The 22091-nt window shown below is 53.9% G+C and overlaps 1 protein-coding gene across 1 annotated transcript; it reads right to left on the bottom strand.

Moving 5' to 3' along the window:
• Positions 1-1508: 1508 nt before the first annotated feature.
• LOC131083778 (cytochrome P450 26B1) lies at positions 1509-21780 on the bottom strand. Its single transcript, XM_058024737.1, has 6 exons — positions 21577-21780; positions 19519-19743; positions 6337-6612; positions 5189-5344; positions 3266-3547; positions 1509-1901 (listed from the first exon to the last, which is right to left on the bottom strand). Exons 1-6 carry the CDS (start codon positions 21778-21780, stop codon positions 1509-1511), a joined length of 1536 nt encoding a protein of 511 aa, XP_057880720.1.
• Positions 21781-22091: the final 311 nt, after the last annotated feature.

Here is a 22091-nt window from a genome sequence, read left to right as displayed (position 1 = left end):
CTCGGACTTCTCTGGACCCCTTTGGAGCTGACAGCCAAGCTGCCCCCGAGAGCGCCGGATCGGTGCCCGTCACCGTTCTCGGCCTCCTTGTGTCACCCGTTCCACCTCGGAGGGTTGGGATGGGACAGGAGTGGGGCTGGATGGGCTGGAAGAGCTGCCCCAAGTCACAGAGGGATCTCCCAAGCTGATGTTTGGCTCTGGTTGGAACCCAACATCTGCCCAGGTGCTCGGGGAGCTTTTGCTCTACATCCTCCCAACCCAACTCCTCAAATCTCCAACTCAGCCCAGAAGCCTCCTGCATGCAGAAAACCAAAATAAAATAACCCCCCAGCAAATGGAAGGCAAGATACCTCTCGGTGGCTGCTGGCTGGTGCTGGAGAGGCTCTGGAATTCTCCTGGGATGCGGGGTGGAAGCTGACACGGAGCCCTCTCCTTCCTGCTGAGCTCTCCCGTGGCCATAAAAACCCCAAACACGAGACAAACAAATGCGCGCGCTGGCTTAATTTGAGAGATCACCTTTAATGCAAATGCCCCGGCAGGAGCAGCCCCCACGTGCCCCCAGAGCCGTGCTGGGGTCGGGGGCTGGTGCCAGCACCTTGAGGGGACAGCAAAGGCACCAAAATGTCCCCAAAGCCGGGTGCCTGTGCCCAGGGCTGCAGGGGCTGCAGAGGAGGGGGTGCTCACAGGCCGTGTAGCAGCAGCAGGAAACTCAATGAGAGAAAAAACAAAAGGGCATCCCCCTCCCCAGAGCCTCAAAACATCTTGGAAAATGCAAACCTGCCTCTCCCGAGGCCTGGGGGATGACTCAGTCCCGGGCAAGACACCACAGGAGGGGTTTCTTGGAAAGCAAGACGACCCCTCCTCCTCCTCCCCAGCCTGCCCCAGCACCAGTGGGAGAGGGGCTGGGAATGGGCCGTGTTGTCTCCCCCCGGCCAAGGAAAGGCTCCAACACTCCAGAACAAACAACACAACCAAACAAATGAAAAAAAAAAACAACCAACCAAAAAAAAAACCCACCTCAAAAAACGTAAAAACACTGTTATCACCAGCTAATTTAACACTGTTAAAAAAAAAAGGTCAGAGGTGACCCCAGAGCTGCCCTGGGACACCAGACCTCAGATCCTCGGCTGATTCCCAAGCCTTTCCCACAGTCGGGCCTTCTCCTCTTGGCAGCAGAAGTGTTTTATAGATATTTATATATATATATTTATAATAATTAGATACTGTGTATTGTCGGCCATTCCAGCTCGACTCGGCTTTTGCGGATCTTCCTCCTCCTTCCCGACGAAACAAGGCGCCGACACCGCCCCGACCTTCTCCGCGTCCCGCGGGAAGAGCAAAACGCTTCCGGCAGCTTCCCTGCTGGAAAAGCAGTCCCAGTCTGGAGGTGAGCGCCGTGGAGAAGCTCCTCTCATGCCTCTCTCCTCCCCTCCTGTCCATCCCCTCGCCCCCACCCCACCCCTGCCTCCCCCGGCCGCCCGTCCCTGGTGCCACCGGCGGCGCGGGCTTTACACGGTGGCCCCCAGCATGGCGTCTGTGCCCGTCAGGATCTCATTCTGGTTGGAATCCAGTCCGAAGAACTTGACCTTGAGTCCGTCAACCGGGTGGACCACGGGCACCAGGGTGATTTTGGGGAAAGTCCTGGTGGCGAGCTCGAAGCGGCTGGTGCTGGCCAGCTCGATGGCCAGGGCCTTGAGGAAGAGCTTGGCCAGGTGCTTGCCCAGACAGGTCCGTACGCCTCCTCCGAAGGGGAGGTAGTGGAACCTGCCCTCCTTGTCTTCGCTCCGGCCCTGCCCGAAGCGGTCGGGGTCGAAGACGTCCACGTCCTTGAAGACAGGAGCAGTGTCGTGGGTGTCCCGGATGCTGTACATCACGCTCCAGCCCTTGGGGATTTGGAAACCCTGCGGAGAGGCAGGAAGGGGAGGATAGGAGAGCAGAGTGGGTCAATCCTGCTGGAGAGGGAGCGGGAGCAGGGGAATGAGATAAAGAAATTTTGTTTCCATGGAATGATGGAATGGTTTGCATCGGGAGAAACCCTAAACTGATCCTGTCTCACCTCCCTCCACGGGCAGGTACACCTTTCATTACCCCAGGGTGCTCCAAGCCCCATCCAGCCTTGGACATTTCCAGAGATGCGGCATCCACAATCCCTGGGCGATTTGTGCTATCCACAATCCCTGGGCAATTTGTGCACCACCCTCACAGTTTTCCCTGCTTATTCCCATTTATTTTGGGTTTATCCCTCAAGTGTGATGTAGGTTTAAAGGAAAGCCAGACAGCACAGCACAAAGAGATGCAGATCCTGGCTTTATTCCTCCCTCCATCCCAAGGATTCATGGGGTGATCCATCCATTCATTTGCTTTGTGGTCACTGGCAGGATCTGCCTACCAGGAACCCCGTGGTGCTGAGCAGGGGAAGCAGCTTCTCCCGTGCCGTGCCCCACATATCAGCCAGCCCTTCCCAGAGCATCCCAGAGGATCCCAGAGGATCCCACAGCATCCCACACCCCACTGCCTGTCAGCACCACACACCCAACACCCACGTCGGGGCCTGGGCGATGAGAAATGGGGTGGATTTATCACCCCTGAGCACTTTAAAAGGTCTCTGACTCAAACCACTGCATTAGGAGGATTTACAGTGACAAGGCAGCTCCCGAGATTTTGTTTTGCTGTGAGGAAATTCCAGCCATGGTGGTGACTAATCCGCCTATCATCCAGCAGCCTGGAGATGCCCTTTGCCGTAAACCTTTCCCCTGTCACACCCCAGCTCAGAGTTTGGCGTCACTGTCACGAGCTGGGCTTTGGAGCATCACACCCGTCTGCTCTCTGACAGCTCCATGCATCCCTTGCTCCACATCCCATCACTGCTGGATCTGGGGCAAATCCCATTGCCAGAATCACAGAATTAATTAGGCTGGAAAAGCCTTGGAGATCATCAAGTCCAAGCTGTGAGCTAACACCACCTCATCCACTAAATGGTGGCACCGAGTGCCACATCCAGGCTTAAACCCCTCCAGGGATGGCGGCTCCATCACCTCACCCCATTCCAATGCCCAGCCATTCTTCCTGGGAAGAACTTTGTCCCTAAACCCAACCTAAACTTCCCCTGGCGCAGCTTAAGGCTGCATCCCTTTATCCTGCCACTGATTGCCTGGGAGAAGGACTTAATTAGGCAGGACTTCATTTATCCCCTCAGAGGTCTCCTCTAAGCTTGGCTCAAGCAAGCTGGGCCGTTTTGGGGAGCTCGGGGTGCGGCACTACTCACATCCAGCTCGAAGGTCTGCAGCACCGTCCGGTACCCCCCAGAGATGGGGGTGAAGAGCCGCAGAACCTCCTTGATGACGCAGTCCAGGTACTGCAGGCCGTTGATGTTGTCGAGGCGCAGGGAGCCCTCGCAGATGCAGCCGTTGTGCAGGATCCCTTTGCTCCGCAGCTCCTCCCGCAGCTTCTCCAGCACCCGCGGGTGTTTGAGGAGCTGCATGATCAGGGAGGTGCTGGCGCTGGCTGTGGTGGCGTAGGCGGCGAAGATGAGCTCCAGGGTGCCGTCCTGGCAGGCAGAGAAAGGGCCAGGGTGAGACACAGGGGTCGCAGACATCTTTTATGAAAAATTGTTTCCTTAGGATTTTTCCTGCTGAGAAGCTGAGAGGCCTCAGGAACAAAATGTAAACAATGGTTATCTGCTGCTGTGGAATGCAACAGGTGCATCTGTGATTGGTCTCATGTGGTTGCTTCTAATTAATGGCTAATCACAGTCAGCTGCTCGGACAGAGAGTCCGAGACAGAAGCTTTTGTTATCATTCTTTCCTATTCTATTCTTAGCCAGCCTTCTGATGAAATCCTTTCTTCTATTCCTTTAGTACAGTTTTAATGTAATATATATCATAAAATAATAAATCAGCCTTCTGAAATGTGGAGTCAGATCCTTGTCTCTTCCTTCAAGACCCCTGTGAACACCGTCACAGCAGGGTGAGACACAGGTGTCGCAGACATCTTTTATGAAAAATCATTTCCTTAGGATTTTTCCTGCTGAGAAGCTGAGAGGCCTCAGGAACAAAATGTAAACAATGGTTATCTGCTGCTGTGGAATGCAACAGGTGCATCTGTGATTGGACTCTTGTGCTTGTTTGTAATTAATGGCCAATCAGGGCACAGCTGGCTCGGACGGAGAGTCTGAGACAGCTGCCTTTGTTATCATTCCTTTCTATTCTATTCTTAGCCAGCCTTCTGAGATGAAAGCTTTTCTTCAATTCTTTTAGTATAGTTTTAATGTAAGACATATAATAAAATAATAAATCAAGCCTTCTGAAACATGGAGTCAGATCCTCGTCTCTTTCCTCAACCTGAGACCACTGTGAACATGGTCACACACAGGGGTGGGGCAGAGGGGCTTTTGGGACTTTAGCTGATCAGGGTGGCTTTGAGATACGTTATGAAGTCTCTTTTCTTGGCTTGGTGCTCTGAGGAGATGTTAGAGCTTTTCTTTTCTTGATTTTAAGGTTAATGGCCTTGGAGGCTTCCAGGGATCCAGGGGCAGCCACAGCCTGGTCACGTTTAACTGGAAGGTCACTCCTCGGACAGTGCCACCACGAGGAGCTTCACACAGAACCTCCAAGGATCAGACAAAAAACCCCGGGAGATGGCTCCTGGCATGCCATGGCCCTGCTGCAGGTAAGAAGCTGCTGAGGGGCTCCTGTGCCCTGCAAAGGAGGCACCAGGAGAAGTGGAAAGGTCAGGGGATGAAGCTGGCCAAGGTTTCCTCTGAGAGCAGGGAGGTTCAGGTTGGATATCAGGGAAAATTTCTTTCCTGGAAGAGGGGCCAAGTATTGGAAGAGGCTGCCTGGGACAGCGATGGAGTCACCATCCCCAAAAGCTTTCAAAAACTGAATGGATGTGGAATTTTGTGGTATGGTTTAGTGGGGATGGAGGTTGGCCTTGATCACCTTGGAAGCTTTTTCCAAGCTTAACGAGTCCATGGAACGCTTGGTAGAAAGGGCTGGGCACAACCAGCAAATTAATAAAGCAACTGGTTTGGGTCCATCGCACCAGGATCCACCAACAAACACATCGTGGTCCCCCAGCTCTCAGGTCTGCCCCAAAAATTCCTCCTGGGATCATCCCTCACTTTTCCCTCCAGGAATACCCTGCCCTGAGCAGAACAATCCAAGGTGGCCCCAGGGAAGTGCTTTACCTTCAGCTCCTGCATGGTCAGCTCCTTGCCGTGCTCCTTCCCGCTCTCTATCAGGATGTCCAGGGCGTCAGCGTAGTCCTTGCCCTGCGTATTCTGCAGCTTCTCCTGGATGGCTTTTTCCAGCCCCTTCTGCAGCGTCTCCCGGGCCCGGATTCCCTGTGGAGGAGCAGGAAGCGCTCAGACCACGCCACAACCAGCAGCACCTTGCCCATCCCAGGAGCTGCAGACGTGCTCAGGACAGGTCCGAGCCATAAAAGCAAAGGCTCAAAGAAGGGTGTGAAGATGCTGGAGGTGTCCCCTGGGCAGGAGGAGTAAAGCCGGAGTGGGGGAGATCACAGGAGGAGTAATCAACACCTAGGTGTAAATGACAGGTCTGGGCTGGGAGCCCCTGTCCGGCACCGGTTCACAGCCCTGGGCTCCTCCTGGGATGTATGGAAATCCCTGGGAAAATCGTCTCTCAAAGGAAAGCGCATTCATCCCAAAGAGTCCCCTTGCCCAGCAATTTGATCACCTGGTCCCAGTAAAGCAATTCCTACGGGAGTGCAGCTGCTTGGGGCTAACCTGCTGCTGGGAATGATTCCGGGCTCTGAGGGGATGGAATCGTTCCCATGGGCAAGCAGCAATAAAAAAAAAAAAAATGCAGGGATGCCAGAAAAATAAATATTGAACACCCGTATTTCTGTTATCGAAATTCCCCATGGAAAAAAAAAAATATGATTTTATACGTATTTTTTGTTATATTTTCATTTTGCGTCTTTCATCATAAAAACTGGAATATTCCAGGAATTAGAAGGATCTGTTTTAGTTTTGGGAATTACAAGGATGTATTTTAGCTCCTACAATTATGAGGACCTGTTTCACTCCAAGGGAATTAGAAGGAGAAAGGTCCCATAAAGCAAAAAAACACAGGTAAATTACCAAATGAGGAAAAACACAAATTAAATCTGGGCAAGTCCTAACTATGTCCTGTTATCAAGGAACAGATTTTCCCCTTGCCTTCTCCACAAAAATCAGGAATCATGTCCCAAAATGGACTCCTTGAGGTCAGAGGATGAGAAATCCCACCGCGAACGGGGAAAGGTGCGGATTAATCACCATTCATTAATTAATTGGCGCTATCAGCACAGAGACCCTGCCCCAAAGCTCACCCTCCTGTAGCCGCTGAAGGGCAGGTCCACGGGCAGGGAGAAGACGTTCTCCACAAACTGCTGGTAGACCTCGAAGAGGCGTCCGAGCTCCTCGTCGGGGATGCGGAAGCCCAGCAGGACGCGGATGGCCATGCGGAACGTCAGCTTCTGCGCCTCGTGGTACACGTTGATGGGCTCGGGCTCGCTGCTCCACGCCCGCAGCGTGTCCTTGATCACCAGCTGGATCTTGGGCAGATAGCTCTCCAGAGCCTCGTGGCTGAAAATCTTGGAGAAAACCTGCGGGGAAACAGTGAGGAGAGGTTTGTCCACATACCCAGCACATGTGGCCTTGTCCAAGGTGTCCTACGGGAGGTGTGACCATTCCAAGCTCTTCATCCCATTCCTAAAAAGCTGTCAGAAACACCAGCTCTTCTTAAAATTCCCACCACAATCATCACAAGTGATGGGGAATAACGGAGCAAACTGGGATGGGAGGGATTCCTCCATCCCACGTGTGGCAGGAGGGACAGAGCCACATTTCCATGTCCAAAGGATCCCGGTTCTGTTTATCCCATGGTTTGGGTGTCACTAATGCACCCTTTCCACAGGGATTCTCCAGCATCCAACATGGACAAACCCAAGGGGAAAACACTACTCTCCCAATGGGAAGCACTGACAATTCCTCCCACCTCTCCATTACCTTTTCCTTCCTTTTTTTTTTTTTTTTTTCACAGATGCAAAACGAAGCAAAATAATTATTTTGGAGCCTTTAGGATCTCCGTGGAGTCTGGCTGAACTCCGACGGGGGTTCAAGCAGGGAAGAGCCGCTGCACGTACGCAGAGGCCGCGATCGCCCTCGGCTCATTTCCTTGGGAAACCAGGGAAAAAAAAAATTCCTGATGTCAGCAGCCAGCGTTAATTTAAGCCCTGCGAGTAAACAGTGAGCAGGACTGGGCCTCCCCAGGTCCCCCACGCTAACGGCTCCTTACTCCAATTTTTTTCCTCGAATTTGGGCCCGGGCCCGCTCCGAGGAGCTCAGCAATGCCAGGAATGTCCCTTCCCGGCACAGCAGCGCTTTCATTCGGCATTCCCGCCGCATCCCTCGCCGAGCGAGGGGGGAAAAGCGCTGTTTGTTTATTTTTTATTAACCTACACACACGCACGGGGCAGGACGCACACGCACCGCAGGCCTCCAGGAAAATCCAATTAAACCAGGATTCCAAGGAGGGAGCTGCGCGCCGGAGCCTCCACCGGTGGCCGCTTCCCGGCGGGAATGGAGGCGAGGTGGGGGGGCTGCCAAAGTTATCAACCCACCGAGAGGAGCGAAATCAAAGCCGCCCCCTCTTTTCCATGAGCGCCGGGCTCGCCGGAGCTGTAAATGTGAGAATTTCCTCCGCAGTCAGCACTCCAAGGGAAAGGTAATATTTTCCTGGCTGCGACCCCTCATTGCTAATGCCCGGCGTTCCCCGGGAGTTTGTTTGGTGAAAAAACACCTCTGTCCCCTCGCAGCTCCGCGCAGGAGCCTCCACAAGAGCCGCTTCACTGCGCCCCAGGTTGAGCCCCCAGTGAAACCCAGGGCACGGCGCGGAGCTGCCCACGGAAATCCCGGGATGGGAGGATGGATGAACAGGGAAGGGAATCCGAACTTGGGGACAGGGAGCCATCCCTGGATGGCCGCACGGAGCCGAGGCATGAATGAATGAATGAATGAATGAATGAATGAATGAATGAATGAATGAATGAATGAATGAATGAATGAATGAATGAATGAATGAATGAATGAATGAATGAATGAGAGGAGGAATCAATGAATGAATGAATGAACAGCGGGGAGTGAGGGCGCGGGACGGGGCGGCGGCGGCCGCCTCCTCCCTGCATCCATCCCGAGCCTGGAAAGGCAGCGGCGTTCAGGCTTCTTCTGCTGGAAAAAGCGGCTGCTCGGGCAGGAAAAGCTGGAGGGGGTAAAGCCAAGACCCTCAGCTGCGTGGGGAAGGTGGGAAGTGGGGAATGGGGAAGGGAATGGGGAAGGGAATGGTTCCTTTGCACATGAGCAGGACACCGGGGTTTGATGCAGAGCCAGGATCCATGAGCTCTTCCACAGGGATGGATGAGACAAGACCACCTGGCAAAGGGACACTGCTGTGTCCTCATCCAGCTCTCACCTGCCCTTCATCCATGCTGAGGAGCTTAGAATAAGGACAGAGGATTGCAGTGAATGTCCCGAAACACTCCCCGTGCCTCAGTTTCCTCAGCTGGAAGCAGGGCCAATGAGGGGACATTGATTTAGGAGTCTGCATCCCTGCTGGGGGCCACCACCCCAGTGGAGGTGACATTTGAGGGCTCCTGGCTTTGTCCTTCCCTGGCATCTCCCACAGGAGAAGCACCTGGGGACCCCCTGCTCCCTGACGAAAGGACACGGTCCCAGAGGTGCCTCTGGTCCTAAAACAGCTGTCCAGGTGTGGGGGGCTGGATCCACACCCCCGGATCCTCCCAAGACAAAAGATCCTGTCCTAAGGATTGGCGTGAACAGAAGGGGGGATCCTTTGGAAGAGAAAACCGAACCCCTCCCTATGGGATCAGCACAAACCTGACAAGGGGGAGGTCAAGCGCCGGGGGGTGAGGGGGATTTTGTTCCTTCTCGGCAATTTTTGGGCGCTCTCCTCGCGCCAGGAGGCTCCTCCAGCTGGCTGCTCCCTGGAGCTCCCGAGCACGGCCCGAGCTCCGTCTAATCCCACATGTCAGCAGATCCTTCCCCGGCCAGACACAAGTCTGGATCCCCTTCCAGTCACCTCCAGTTCAACCCTGCATCTTTCCAGTTGATTAAAAAGGAGGAGAAGGCAGCCAACTTTCCCCGACGAAGCGTTCCTAGCCTAAAATTCCTGCGCCCTCTAGTGAAGTCGGGCCGAGCGGCTCGGCTGCTCCAGGAGCGAATCCCGGTGAAGCCGAGGAGAATCGGGGCAAGGAAAAGTTGTTCTAGAGCTGCCAAGAGGCAAAATCGTCTCTAAACTCAGCTTTGTTAACCCAGAGATGCCAGAGCCCAGCTGTGGTGCAGCCACAAGGGGGGCCAGGATTTTTTGGGGATGCTGGAAAGAGTTTTTCCACGTTGGAGAATGTCTCCAAAAGAGCCAAATCTCAGGATTTGCTCCATCCAAGGGTGCTCATTTCCATCCTACGTCCACACTGATGGAGACCCCACCACTCAGTGAGCCCAGCTGGAACCTTCCCACTCTGTCTTGCATAGAAAAAAGATATTTAAGGATTTATGGTTTTCCAAAGGCAGAAAATTCCTTCCCAGTGCCTCAGCTCCAGCTCCATGTGACAGCAAAGTGCCACCATTTCCATCTGGAGAATTCTCCAGCCCCATCCTTAAACCACAGGCAGGGAATTTGAAGGAATTCCGTGAGCTCCAGCAGTGATTCCATGCCTGGCTGGGATATGGGGGACCCCGTTTTTCATGGCTTTCTCCTTCCCACCCGAAGAACCAGCACCCATCCCTGCCTTTGGCCATCCATGATTTCCAGGCCCCTCGCTCCTACCTGGCTCCCAAAAGAGGGAATGGAGCTTTCCATTCTTCCCCTCCAGGAGGAAAACTGAAATGTTGGGATCAGCCACCTGCATCCCATCCAGCCTGGAGCCACTGGCCCGACCAAAAGGAGGCGAGGTGAGCCTGGAAATGTTTTCAAGAACCAGTTTGGCACCTGCCAGAGGTTTGGCCGACAGGAGACGTCGGGAAACATCCAAAGCAACATCTCAACCTGGATTCATCCTAACTTTTCCCATATTTCCAAAGGCCAGGCTGTGTTTGTCCCAGTCCTGTCCCATCACCACATTATCCTGGATGTCTGCCCCTCTCCAGAGCCCATTCCCGTGCTCCAGCGGGATTGGAAACTGGGATATTTTTGGAGGTGGTTCATGGGCAAGAGGCCATGCTGGTACTGGGATCATGAACAAAGGGAAAACACAGCAAAAAAGTTGGAAACGCACCACAAAAGGAGAAAAAATTCCAAAAAATCCCATTCCTACCTGGACACACTCTTTATAAAAGGTTTGGGCTTTGCACACAGCAAAGAACTGATTCCTTTTCTCCCCCTTGTTTTTTTTGGAAATGGAGCACATGGAAATGGAGCACACAAGAAAAGAACTGACTCCTTTTCTCCCCCTCATCTTTTTGGAAATAGAGCACATGGAAGGCTCCATCCTGGAGGAATCCAGGCTCTCGTGAATGCTCCAGCCTCCAACGGGAGTCTGGGAACAGGAGCTGGAGCCTCCAGGCTGAAAGGAATGAGGTGCCTTTGCCAAAGGCTCTTGCACTGAAATTCAAATGATTCTCAAAAAAAAAACCTGCTGGAAAAAATGGAAGGATCATTTTGGATCCTCGGGTCATGTCATGATGCACTTTCGAGGGCTGTCCTAACTCCAGCATTTCCAGTCAAGTTCAGAATAAAATTAACCCCAAGATCTGCATTTCCACACAACTCAAAAATCTCCATGTTCAAAAATCTCTCCTACAAATCCCCCACGCAGCATGGGAGGATTTCAATCCCAAACCCTTCGAGGCCCTGCTTTCGATCCCAAACCCTTTAAGGCCTCACTTTCACTCCTAAACCCTCCAATGCTTTGTTTTCAATCTCAAACCCTTTAAGGCCCTGCTTTCAATCCCAAATTTTCAAGGCTGAGAGTTCAAAGGGGCTGTGGGGCAGAGCCAGGACCAAGCTTCAGCAGCCCCTCTGCAAAACTGCCTCAGTCTCCCAAAAATTCCATTCCCAGCAGAATTCCATCAAGAAAATTCGGCTTCTCTGCTGAATTTCTGGGGGTACCAAAAGGCACTGGGATTGATCAGCTTGGAATGCTGCTCCCAGTGTCCTCTCCCTTTTATTTATGGAGAAAAAAGAGAATAAAATTCACCTTGCACTCCTCAAGGAGGGAGAACAATCCCACATCTGTGGATGTCACGGGAAAGCAATGGGAGCTGTGTTCAGAGAAGAGGGATCAGAAAAGTGGGATCAGCCAGCTGGGATCCAGTTGGGATCCCTGTGGATGGAGCCGTGGGGAAGGAGAATCCCACAAACCCAGCGGGCACAGTCAGAGCTCTCCTTCCTCAGGGAATCCTCAGGGAATCATGGAATGGTTTGGGTTGGAAGAGACCTTGATGACCTAATTCCGACCCCTGGCATGGGCTATCCCGATGGGTGATGGATCACTGCCCGTGGTGTGGGCATGAAGGGTTCCCTGGAGACAAGGAGGAGAACAGCTTTCCCAGGGAACCAGTAGAAGTGAAACATCAGGAGGAAAATCCCAGTTTTTACTGAGCTGATGGGTTTTCCTGGAGCACGGAGAGAGGACAGAAGAGAAGGATCCCTATGGATTTAAGTAACCCAGAGACAAAGCCAGATGTAAAAATAAAGCAGTCCTTGGTCCTGCCAAGAATTCCAGGAACCGGGAACAGAGCAGAGCCACACTTGGGAAGGGATGAGTGAGAAATTCCCAATCCATGGTGCAGTCACTTCATCCCAAAGGAATAAAAACCCCTTCTAGAGCATGCATTGTCCTGTGGGAAGAAATAAGGGAAAAAAGCTGGGAAAAGGGATTCCTCCAGGGAAATCCTGAGGATTGCAAGGCCTCTGTGGGATGAGCGAACACCTGGGGAGCTCCTGCAGGCCAGGTGAGGGTTAAAGCTCCTCCAGGGAGGAGGGGACAGGGGCTGAGGTGACCCCACCAGGTGATTTCAACCCTACAAGGAGAAGGAAGCTGGAGAACCAGCAGGGGAGAGAGATTTCAGGGGAAAATTCCACCTGGGAAGGGATGGAGAACTCTGTTACCACCAGAGGGATGAGCGGAATGTCACAAACCACAACTGAGGAGGGTCCTTGAGCTGCCTGGGAGGATGGATGGAAAACACAAAAGGTGCAGGATGGATCCTGACTCCCTGACATCCCTGGGATTCGCTCCTGGTCCCTCACATCCCTGGGATTCGCTCCCGATCGCTCTGGAAGTGGAGCCTGGATTGCAGCTCCACTCAGTTCCTGCCCAAGGAGGGGCTTCACCTTCTCCACCCCTCCCAAGCCACCCAAAAATTCCCACCCTGGAAGTCAGAAAATCCAAATTTGGGGATCCCAGGGTATCCCACAGCCACAATCCTGCTCCACCAGCACAGTGGGCCTGGAGCTCATGGGATGGCAGGCACCATGAAATACCCCCAAATTTGCGTTTTAGCCAGGAGCTCCTCCATTTTCTTTTTTTTTTTAATCCTTTAGATTAAAACTGGTAATTTTTTAAATCCCTTGGAGTAAAACTGATTAAAGTAATTAAAATTACTCTGGATTTACAGCACTGCCTGGTCTAAAGTCAAGGAGCCAACCCAGCCCAGGAATTCTTCTCCCGGAACGGGAGCAGGAGCCATCCTCCATCCACGGAAGGTTTTCCCTGCTCCAGAGGCTTTTGCCCGTGGATTGAGGCTCCCAGGGCATGGAGAAGGGGCTGGAGCTGATCGCAGCTGGAATTCAGCCTGTTTGATATAATTTTGGGAGCTGGCTCTGATGGACTGGGATGGTTTCTTTTCCGCCACGGAATGGGCTAGGAGGGTTGGATAGACATCGGGAAAAAAAATCCTAAAAACTCTAAAAAAATCCCCTGCTAACAACCTCGGTCCAGGTTGGAAAAAAAAAAAATCCTAAAAACCCTAAAAGAAAAAAACCCTGTTAACAACCTCAGTCCAGGTTGTTTTTTTTTTGTAGGAAAAGATCCATTCCTCCACCTCCCATGGCTCCTTCCTCCTGCAGCCCTCTCCCCCATCCCGATCCCGATCCCGATCCCTCCCTCCCCCCCAGCAGCTGGTTTATATTTGCCTGTAAATTTATGGCCCCTTTTGTGCTCTTAATCCCCTCGCAAACGATATGAAAGCCTCGGACCTTTCCACTCGGTGCTAATGAGCTCAACACTTGCGTGCCTCGGAGGCAGAGCATTAATTGCGGTGTGTTAATGAGCGATGGAGCTTTGGACACTGAGACAAACCAGGGCCTCCCCTCCGCTCCACTCCCTCCTGGAATCCCTGGATGTCTCCCCAGAAATCCCAAGGATTGCTTTTATTTTATTTTATTGCAACTTTGCCTTTTTAAATTTAATTTTTTTTTTTTCCTGAGCTGGCTATTTTGGGATGGCTCTGCTGGAACATGAATCCGGCGCTCTCCTGCCAAGCGGGATGATCCCAAGGAAAGTCTGATCCCACCTTTCCCTGCACATCCTGAGAATCTCCTTCCTGGCCCTGGGCGCTGCTCAGACTTGACCAAAACCCTAAAGGCCACATTGTGGTCATTCCCACTTCCCATTTCCTTCTCCACCAGGATCCCTTGCAGGCACAGGAGTGCCAAATTCCAGCTTCCTGCTGGAATTCCCATAAAAGCCGAGGCTGCAGAATCCCTAAGATCAGGCTTGTTTTGCCCTCTTTACGGCTCCTTTCACCCCAGAATCAACGCTCCCAAAATCTGGGGTTTTCTGGGTGGAAATGGGAATTGAAGCGGTCAAGATGGGATTGGATGGGACAAGGATGGAGGGAAGAGCCAGGATGGGACAAGAGCAGGATGGGGAGGCCCCTGGAGCATGGAGCAGGAGCTGGAATGATCCCACCAACCCTTCCCAGGGAGTTCCAGTAGGAGCTCCAATCCCAAGGGATGACGCTGATCCATCATGGAGCAGGCAGGGACAGGGATCTGCCACCAAAACCGTGCTCAGCCACCAGGGTCACTCCTCTGAGGAACCTGGAGGAGATTCCAGACAGAAATTCCACTGTGGAGCTCCGGCTCCAGCAGGGGTGGCCCAGATCCTTCTCCAACATCAACATAGACTCCGTGATCCGGCAGCAGGAACAGCCTGGCCGGGATAAATATCCCAGAAAAGTGGGAGAGGTGTTTGGAGCTGCTGTCAGTTATTCCTTGTAAACTGCTCCAAGGCCAAAGCCAGAGCCAGCACTGGGGACATCTGCAGTGCAGCCATTCCATGGGGCAGGAATTTTCCCCATTCCCAGTCCTCCATCCTGCCTCACATCCCTGCTCCCGGCTGACTCCAAACCCTCTCGGCAACTGGAGAGTTCATTTCCCAAAACAGGGAGATTTTCCTCAATTTATAGGAATTTTCAGTGCCAGTGACACGTGCAGTGAAGGTATTCCCTGCCACAGGAATTCCCTGTTCCCAGCCTTCCACCCTGCCTCAAGCTGATTCCATATCCTGCAATTCCCTCTCTGTAACCTTGTTTCCCAAACCAGGGAAGTTTCCTCTGATTTATAGGAATTTCGGCAGCCTCCTGGAGGGGAAATTTGATAAATTTGGGATGGGAAAAACCTTCCATAGGGTTAGGATTGGGGTCCTCCTGCATCCCAGAATCATTTACGGACACCTACAGGATCAAGACTCCTGGATATTACACATGGAATGGGATAAAGAATCCATAAAGATCCCAAAAACCAGCTGGGACATGGAAACAGGAAAGAGAGAAGAGCTCCAACACCTGAATCATCCCACCCTATCCCTGATCCCATCCAAGTGTCATCCAGTGGGAAATTCGCTGATCCCGGAATTCCGCCGAGGAGCTGAAATTCCTTGGAAAGCTGCAGCGAGCAGCTGATCCCTGGCAGGATCCCAGCACCCTCCTGCAGGAACATGTTGAGTTTGGAGCTCATCTCCACATCCCAGGGACAATCTGGAGACCACGGAGCGGCTGCCAGGGAATGCTGCTGGAAGAGGAGCTGCTGGAAATAAACGCAGCTCCATTTTAGGGGGTTTGGGAAGATGAGGGGGATTCATGGCCGTGAACAAGAGCTGGAGATGGTCCCACATGGTTGGAAGGGCAAGAGAGGTGGGTTCCATGCTCTGCTTTTCCTCATTTTGGCCAAAATTCTGGGCCAGGTGAGGAATTCCGCCTCAATTTTTGGCAGGATCAGGGAGTTGGGAAGGGACAAGTGAAGGCTCAAGCTCAGAGATGAAACAAAACCCAGAATCCGAGAGGTCACCGAACACCGGGAAACCCCACAGTGCTTTAACCTGGATCATCACCCACCAAAGAGATTTCCCAGGAAATCCTCTCTCCATGGAGCTTCCAGCTGCTCCAAATCTTTCCATGAACCTCTCAAGAGCAGCGCCCTCACTGTGGAAAGGAAATTGGGGAATTGGGGAATCCTGTGTAAAAGTGGAGAATCCCGTGAAAAATTCTGCCTTTTCCAAGTCCTTCCCTTGCTTCCCTGGCAGGTCAAGAGGAGAACTCAGGCTCGGTTTAAGATTTAATCTCGCCCTAGGTCCGAATCCTTTCTCCTGAGAGCTGTGTGAGTTTCAGGGTGGGGAGAGCTGGAAATTGGAACAGCAGAACAACAAAAACTCGGGATTAACGAGCTCTGAAGAGGCCACACCTGAAGGGACAGTCTTAATCTGCTCCTTGGAATCTTGATAAGAGCAAAATCATCGATTTTCACCTCATTAGAGGAGGCTCAGTTTATCTCCGAGTGCAGCTCGGGAATGGGTTTTTAGGGAGAGGAGGATTCCCTAAATCGGGATCAGCCCAGGCTGGGTGGGGTGGGAGGTGCTCGGCTCCCAAAAGCAGCGATTAGCAGGAGATGGAGGGAAGAAATGAGGCTGAAACTCCTGAATTCCAGAGCTGGACTCAATCTCCAGCTGATGAAAGGGAAAACTTGAAAAAAAATTAACTCCCAGAGTGTCCCAGATCCTGGGGAAAGAGTTTGTGGGAGTTCAAAGAGCACCAAGGAGTGGGAGAAGGAGCCGGGGTTGTCTTGGGACAGGGTTTTGTTGGAATTCCTGAGCTCGGGAGGCTTTTGGCCACACCTCATGCAGGAATTAGGATTTAGGAGTTAATTGAGATTTAGGAATGAATTAGGAATTAGGAGTCTAGCCGGCTTGGAATCACAAGTGATGCCAAAAATCAAAGAATTGTGGAAAGGCTTGAGTTGGAATGGCTTGAAAGATCATAAATTCCACTCTCTGTCACGGCCAGGGACAGCTCTCAGGGTGCTCCAAATCCCATCCCAGCCTGGCCTGGGACTCTCCCAAGGATCCAGGGGCAGCCACAGCAAATCTGGGAATTCCATCCCAGCCCCTGCCCACCCTCCCGGGGCACAATTCCTTCCTAACATCCAACACCCACTCAGGACGCAGAAAGGGTTTTGAGGAGATCTTTAGGACAAAGAACATTCCAAAGGCCTTGGGTTTCAGAGTTTAGGGTTGGCTACGTGGTTTTTCCCAGTAGAAAAAACCAGGGAGTGAGAACATCAGGAAGAGCCTCGGAGGAGAGATGAAACCTCTGCCGGGTTTGTGCCCAGCCCAGCCCTGGTAGCAATCTCAAAGGATTCCCACCAGGATCCCACAGAGGTCAGGCCTCCCTTTTCCATGACCCCATAACCCACAGTCCCCTGGGCCCGCTCCCGAGGCCGGAATTCCGTGGTTTTATCCAGGCCAGCAAAGGCCACTTTGGATGAGCAAAAAAAATAATCCAGAGGTGCAGGAGGATGAAAGGAGCAGGGAATGGGCACAGAAGCACCTGCAGATCTCTGCCTGATCCTGCTTAACCCTCCTTGCATAGGGAATGAACCCTCCTTGGATAGGGAATGAATTCGCCTTGGACAGGGAATAAACCTGTCCTGGAAAGGGAAGAAACCTGCCCTGGACAGGGAGTAAACTCTCCTTGAGTAGGCAATAAACCTGCCCTAAATAGGGAATGAACCCTCCTTGGGTAGAGAATGAACCTTCCTTGGATAGGGAATAAATCCACCCTGGACAGGGAATAAACCCTCCTTGGATAGAGAATGAACCTTCCTTGGATAGGGAATAAATCCACCCTGGATAGGGAATGAACCCTCCTTGGATAGGGAATAAACCCGCCCTGGACAGGGAATAAACCTGTCCTGGATAGGGAATAAAATCTCCTTGGATAGGGAATGAACCTTTGTTGGATAGGGAATGAACTCTCCTTGGATAGGGAATGAACTCTCCTTGGATAGGGAATAAAACCTCCTTGGATAGGGAATGAACTCTCCTTGGATAGGGAATAAAACCTCCTTGGATAGGGAATAAACCCGCCCTGAATAGGGAATGAACTCTCCTTGGAGAGGGAATGAACCCTCCTTGGATAAGGGATGAACCCGACCTGGATAGGGAACAAACCAATTTTCCTCCTGGACGGCGGCAGCCCCATCACCACCCCTTGGCAGGAAAGCCATCTCCATTCTGAAGGGAAAACCCCGGAACTGGAGGGGCTGAGCTGCTCCTGGTTTGGGGCAGGGACAGGCTCAGCTCTTTGTGGTGTCCCTGCTCGGTGCTGTGACTAACGGGTGTCATGTGCTGTTTGTCTTCCCGTCATCTCCCCCAGGAGAAAAGAGGGAAGGAATTTTCGGAGCTTTGGAAGGGATTTTACGAAAATCCTCCAAAATAGGAAAGGCTGCTGGAGCAGGGACCCGGCCCTGGGGCAGGGATGGGGACAACCTCGTGTCCCCAACGGTGTCACCACCGTCACCAGGTCACCTCCCCTTCATCCCAAACCATTCCCAGCCCAGATCCAGCTGGGAAAGAGCCCATGGGGTGTGACAGCCATGCCAGCGCTGCCACCAGCCCTGCAGCAGGGGGGACACGGGGACTGTCCCCACCTCTGATGGGCTTCAGCACCCCAAACCAGGCTGGGGCTCTGAGGGGGGGACATAAAGGGGTCCCAGCACCCCCAAACCAGGCTGTCCTGGGGTTTCTAAGGCAGGAGGTGTCACCTCAGGGGGACACAGAAGGTGCTTAGCACCCCCAAACCGGCTGCCCTGGGGGTGTCACCTCCGGGGGACACAAAAGGGGCTCTGCACCCCAAACCAGCTGCCCTGGGGGTCTAAGGTGACACAAATGGGTCCCAGGACCCCCAAACGAGGCTGGGGCTCTGAGGAGGGGAGATGTCACTTCAGGGGGGCACAAAAGTGTCCCAGCACCCCCAAACCAGGCCGATCTGGGGGTTGTAAGGGGGCAATGTCACTTCATGGGGACAAATAAGGGTCCCTGCAGCCCCAAACCGGCTGCCCTGGGGCTGTCACCTCTGGGGGACACAAGAGGGGCTCAGGACCCCAAACCAGGCTGATGTGGGGGTGCCACCTCAGGGTGAAACAAATGGGTCCCAGCACCCCCAGACTAGGCAGATCTAGGGGTTCTAAGGGGGAGGTGTCACCTCAGGGTTACACAGAGGGGCGCCGGCACTGCCAAATCAGGGGGAGTCTAAGGTTGGTGTCACCTCAGGGTGACACAAAGAGATCTCAACCCCACCCCAAACCCTCGCTGCACCCCAGAAACCCCCACCCTCATCCCAAATTCCCCGAAATCCCAGGAAGTTCTCAGCACCACCGCCTCCGCCCAAAGCCCCTCGGGATGTCCCTGCAGTTCAGGGTGGGGGTGTCACAATCCAGGTGGGGGTCACAATCCATGGGGTCCCCCCATTGTGCCCTTTTAGGAGCCCTCCCCGCCACCCCTGTCACGCATGTCACCATCGCGGGGGGCTCGGGGTGACACGAGTGTCCCCCTCCCACCCCATCCCAAGCCACCCTGAAATTCCTCAAGGGATCAGCGCACCCGGGGGGAAAAGGGGGAAATGGGGAATAAAGTGAAAGAGAGGGGGGGAAAAAAGGAAAGGGAGAGGAAAGGAGGGGAAAAAGAAAGAAAAGGACAGGAAGGAAGAGGGGAAAAAGGAAAGGGGAAGGAAAAATGGAGGGGGGGAAGGAAAGGGTGGGGAAAGGGAAAGAGGAAGGAAAAACGGGGTGAAAAGAGGAAAGGGGAAGGAAAGGAGGGGGGAAAAGAAAAGGGGGAGGAAAAGCAGCGGAAAAAGGAAAGGGGAAGGAAAGGAAGGGAAAAAGAGGAAAGGGGAAGAAAAGTAGGGAGAAAAGGAAAGGGGAAGAAAAAATTGGGAGGGGAAAGGAATGGGGAAGACAGGGAGGGTGAATAAAGGAAAGGGAGAGGAAAAACGAGGGGGAAAAAGGAAAGGGGGAGGAAATGAGGGAATAAAAGGAAAGGGGGAGTAAAATGGGGGGAAAGAAGGAAAGGGGAAGGAAAGGATGGGGAAAAAGGAAAGGAGGAGGAAAGGAAGGGGAAATGAGAAAGGGGAATGAAAGGAGGGAGAAAAAGCAAAAGGGGAGGGTGAACGGGGAGAAAAAAAGGAAAGGAGGGGAAAAAAGCGGGGGCACCGACCTTCCTCTTGTGGCGGTGGATGTCGCCGATGGAGTTGGCCACGGTGTTGGGGCCCAGCAGCATCCGCGTGCTCCGCGGCCACTCGGTGCTCACCAGGTGGTGCTCCCCCATCAAGATCTTGCGCACGTTCTCGGCGCCCGTCACCCGCACCAGCGGCCGCCCCAGCAAGTGCGTCTTGAACACGTTCCCGTACTTCTCCCGCCGCGAGGACTGGAAGCAGGAGCCCTGCGGGGGTGCCGCGGGGTTGGGATGGGTTGGGATGGGAGCGGGTGGGAATTGGGGCAGGATTTTGGGGGGCATCGGGGTCACCCCGCATCCACCCGCAGGGGATCGGTGCCTTCCTTCCCCCCTTCCTCCTCCTCCTCCCTTTGACTTCTCCCTTTACCTCCCCTATCACTTTTACACACATCCCTATTTTTCCTCCTTTCCCCCCCTTTTTTCCCCCCCTCCTTCACACCCTCCCCTTTTACCCCCCTCGCTTTTTGTCTCTTTTTTTTTTTTTTTCCCCCTCTTTTTCTCCCCTCCCTCCTCGCTCGGGCTGATTTTACTCGAGGAAGGCAGCGCTTTGCCTAAGTAAATCTCCAGATTTCAGGGACTTTAATAACTTTCCCACATGCTCCAGGGGCTTTTGTCGGCGGAGCCGCAGCAATAGCGGGGAGGGGGGAGTCCCCTCAAAAAAAACCCCCCTGGCGAGCGGGGAGAGGCGCTGCGAGCGCCGCGGCCGCGCCGCCGGGCTGGGAGCGCGGGTGTTTATTTTGAAACAAAAGCGCGGTTGTGAGGTTCAGATGTTCAGGTGACCCTGTTTCTTGATCTGCGTAAATATAATTAAAGTCCTTTTTGTGGCATTAATAAAGAGTTATTTGTACACCATTTCCAGGGCAGCACAAAGAGCACCTTTATGCGGCACAAGTTGCGAATGGAGTCCAATTTATACAAAATTTTTGTATTTTTAGCCCTGCGCTCTGTTTGGACGGAGCCTGGTGGAAAAGCGAGAACCCTTTTCTGGTCCCCCCGTAAAAATCTGATAAATTTCTTTAAAAAATAAAGCCCTATTGAGAGAGTGCCGTTAACCCCTTCGGCGCCGGGCGGAGCGGGGCCGCCGTGCCGGGGCTTCCCCGGCGGTGGCGGGGAGGGGACACCGGGGGACGCCGCCGCTGTCCCCGCCGGGACCGGGCTGTCCTGCCCCGCCGCCGGCTGCGGCGATGAAGGGCGGGAGCATCCTCCTTTGATTATTATAATTAATTTTTTTTTTCTTTTTGCTGCTGGGAGGAGAGAAGGGGAAACCCTGGCGCGGCGGCTTCGCCTCGGGGGTTCCCTCCCGGGATGCTGCGAGCCCCGGGGCGCCCCGAGGCTCCCCCCGAGAGCCGAGCACCCCCCGGCCGCCTCCTGCTGCTCCTCCTGCGGGATTTTTTCACCCCTTTCCCCCCGATTTTTTGGCAGCCGCCCCGCGGTGCGCGGGGGGGATCCCGCTCCGCCCGCCGCTGTTGGGCGTTTAGCGAGGTTAATCCCGGGTTAATCTCCCGATTACCTCGGCGGGCTTCCCCCGCCGCGGGAGCCGGGCCGGGAGCGGCGCCGGCAGCGCGGAAGGGCCGGGACGGAGCCGCGGCTCGGGGGGAACGCGAGCGGCGGAGCCCCCGCATCCAGCCCGGGCCGCCTCCGCCCGCGGCTCCGCGCTGCGGGTTTGGGGCTCTGGCAGGAATTGAGGCTGAGGAGGAGGAGGAGGAGGAGGAGGGGGTGGGCAGCGCGGGGGCGATGCCGAGCCCGGGGCAGCCCCGCCGAGCCCGGCCGCGCTGCCCCCGCGGTGCCGCCGCCGCTCCCCCGGCTCCGGCTCTGGCTCTGCCGCCCCGGGCTCGCCGAGGAGCCGCATGATGCAATCGGAAGGGAAAGAAGACGGGGGAGAAAAAAAATACAGCGAGAAAAAGCCCTAAAATGCCCCTAAAACAGCACCGATCCGAGGGAAAAAAAAAAAAAAAAAAAAAAAAAAAAAACCACTAAAAAACCAAACCGGTCCCAACCCGGGTTCCAGCGAGGAGCAGGGCATGAGGGAATCCTCCTTACCTGCAGCAGCCAGTGGAAGGTCTCTCCGATTAAAGGGAATCCCATGGAGCCTTTGGGGATTGGTAGCTTGCAGGTTTTGTCGCGGGTGGCAGCCCAGCGGAGCTGCCACAGCTGTTGGGACACGGCCAGCAGCAAAGTCAGTGACACCAAGCACGCGGCGAGGGTAGCCAGTGCCGAGACGAGATCAAAACTTGCAAAAAGCATATTTGGAAAGAAGGGAGGAGGAGGAGGGTGGGGAGAGAAACGGCCCCTTGACAGGCACCACGCTCGCACCCACACACACGCGCGGAGGGAACGGCGAGTGCGGAGCGCCCGCTCGGCGCTGCCTGGGGGGTCCTGGGGCGAGGGGGGCCCCGGCTCGCCCCCCTCGGCGCTGGCAGGTTGGGGAAGCGGCGAGGGGAAAGAGGGGGAAAGGAGGAAAAAAATGAAAAAAAAAAAATTTAAAAAATAGAGGGGGGATAAAAAGCTGTGGTTGCTGCGCCCCTCGCTGCGAAGTTTGGGCTTGTTTGGGGTAA

The sequence above is a fragment of the Melospiza georgiana genome, chromosome 5, assembly GCF_028018845.1.
Source record: "Melospiza georgiana isolate bMelGeo1 chromosome 5, bMelGeo1.pri, whole genome shotgun sequence".
In the NCBI taxonomy this organism is placed as follows: domain Eukaryota; kingdom Metazoa; phylum Chordata; class Aves; order Passeriformes; family Passerellidae; genus Melospiza; species Melospiza georgiana.
This window is presented reverse-complemented; position numbering and strand designations above follow the sequence as displayed.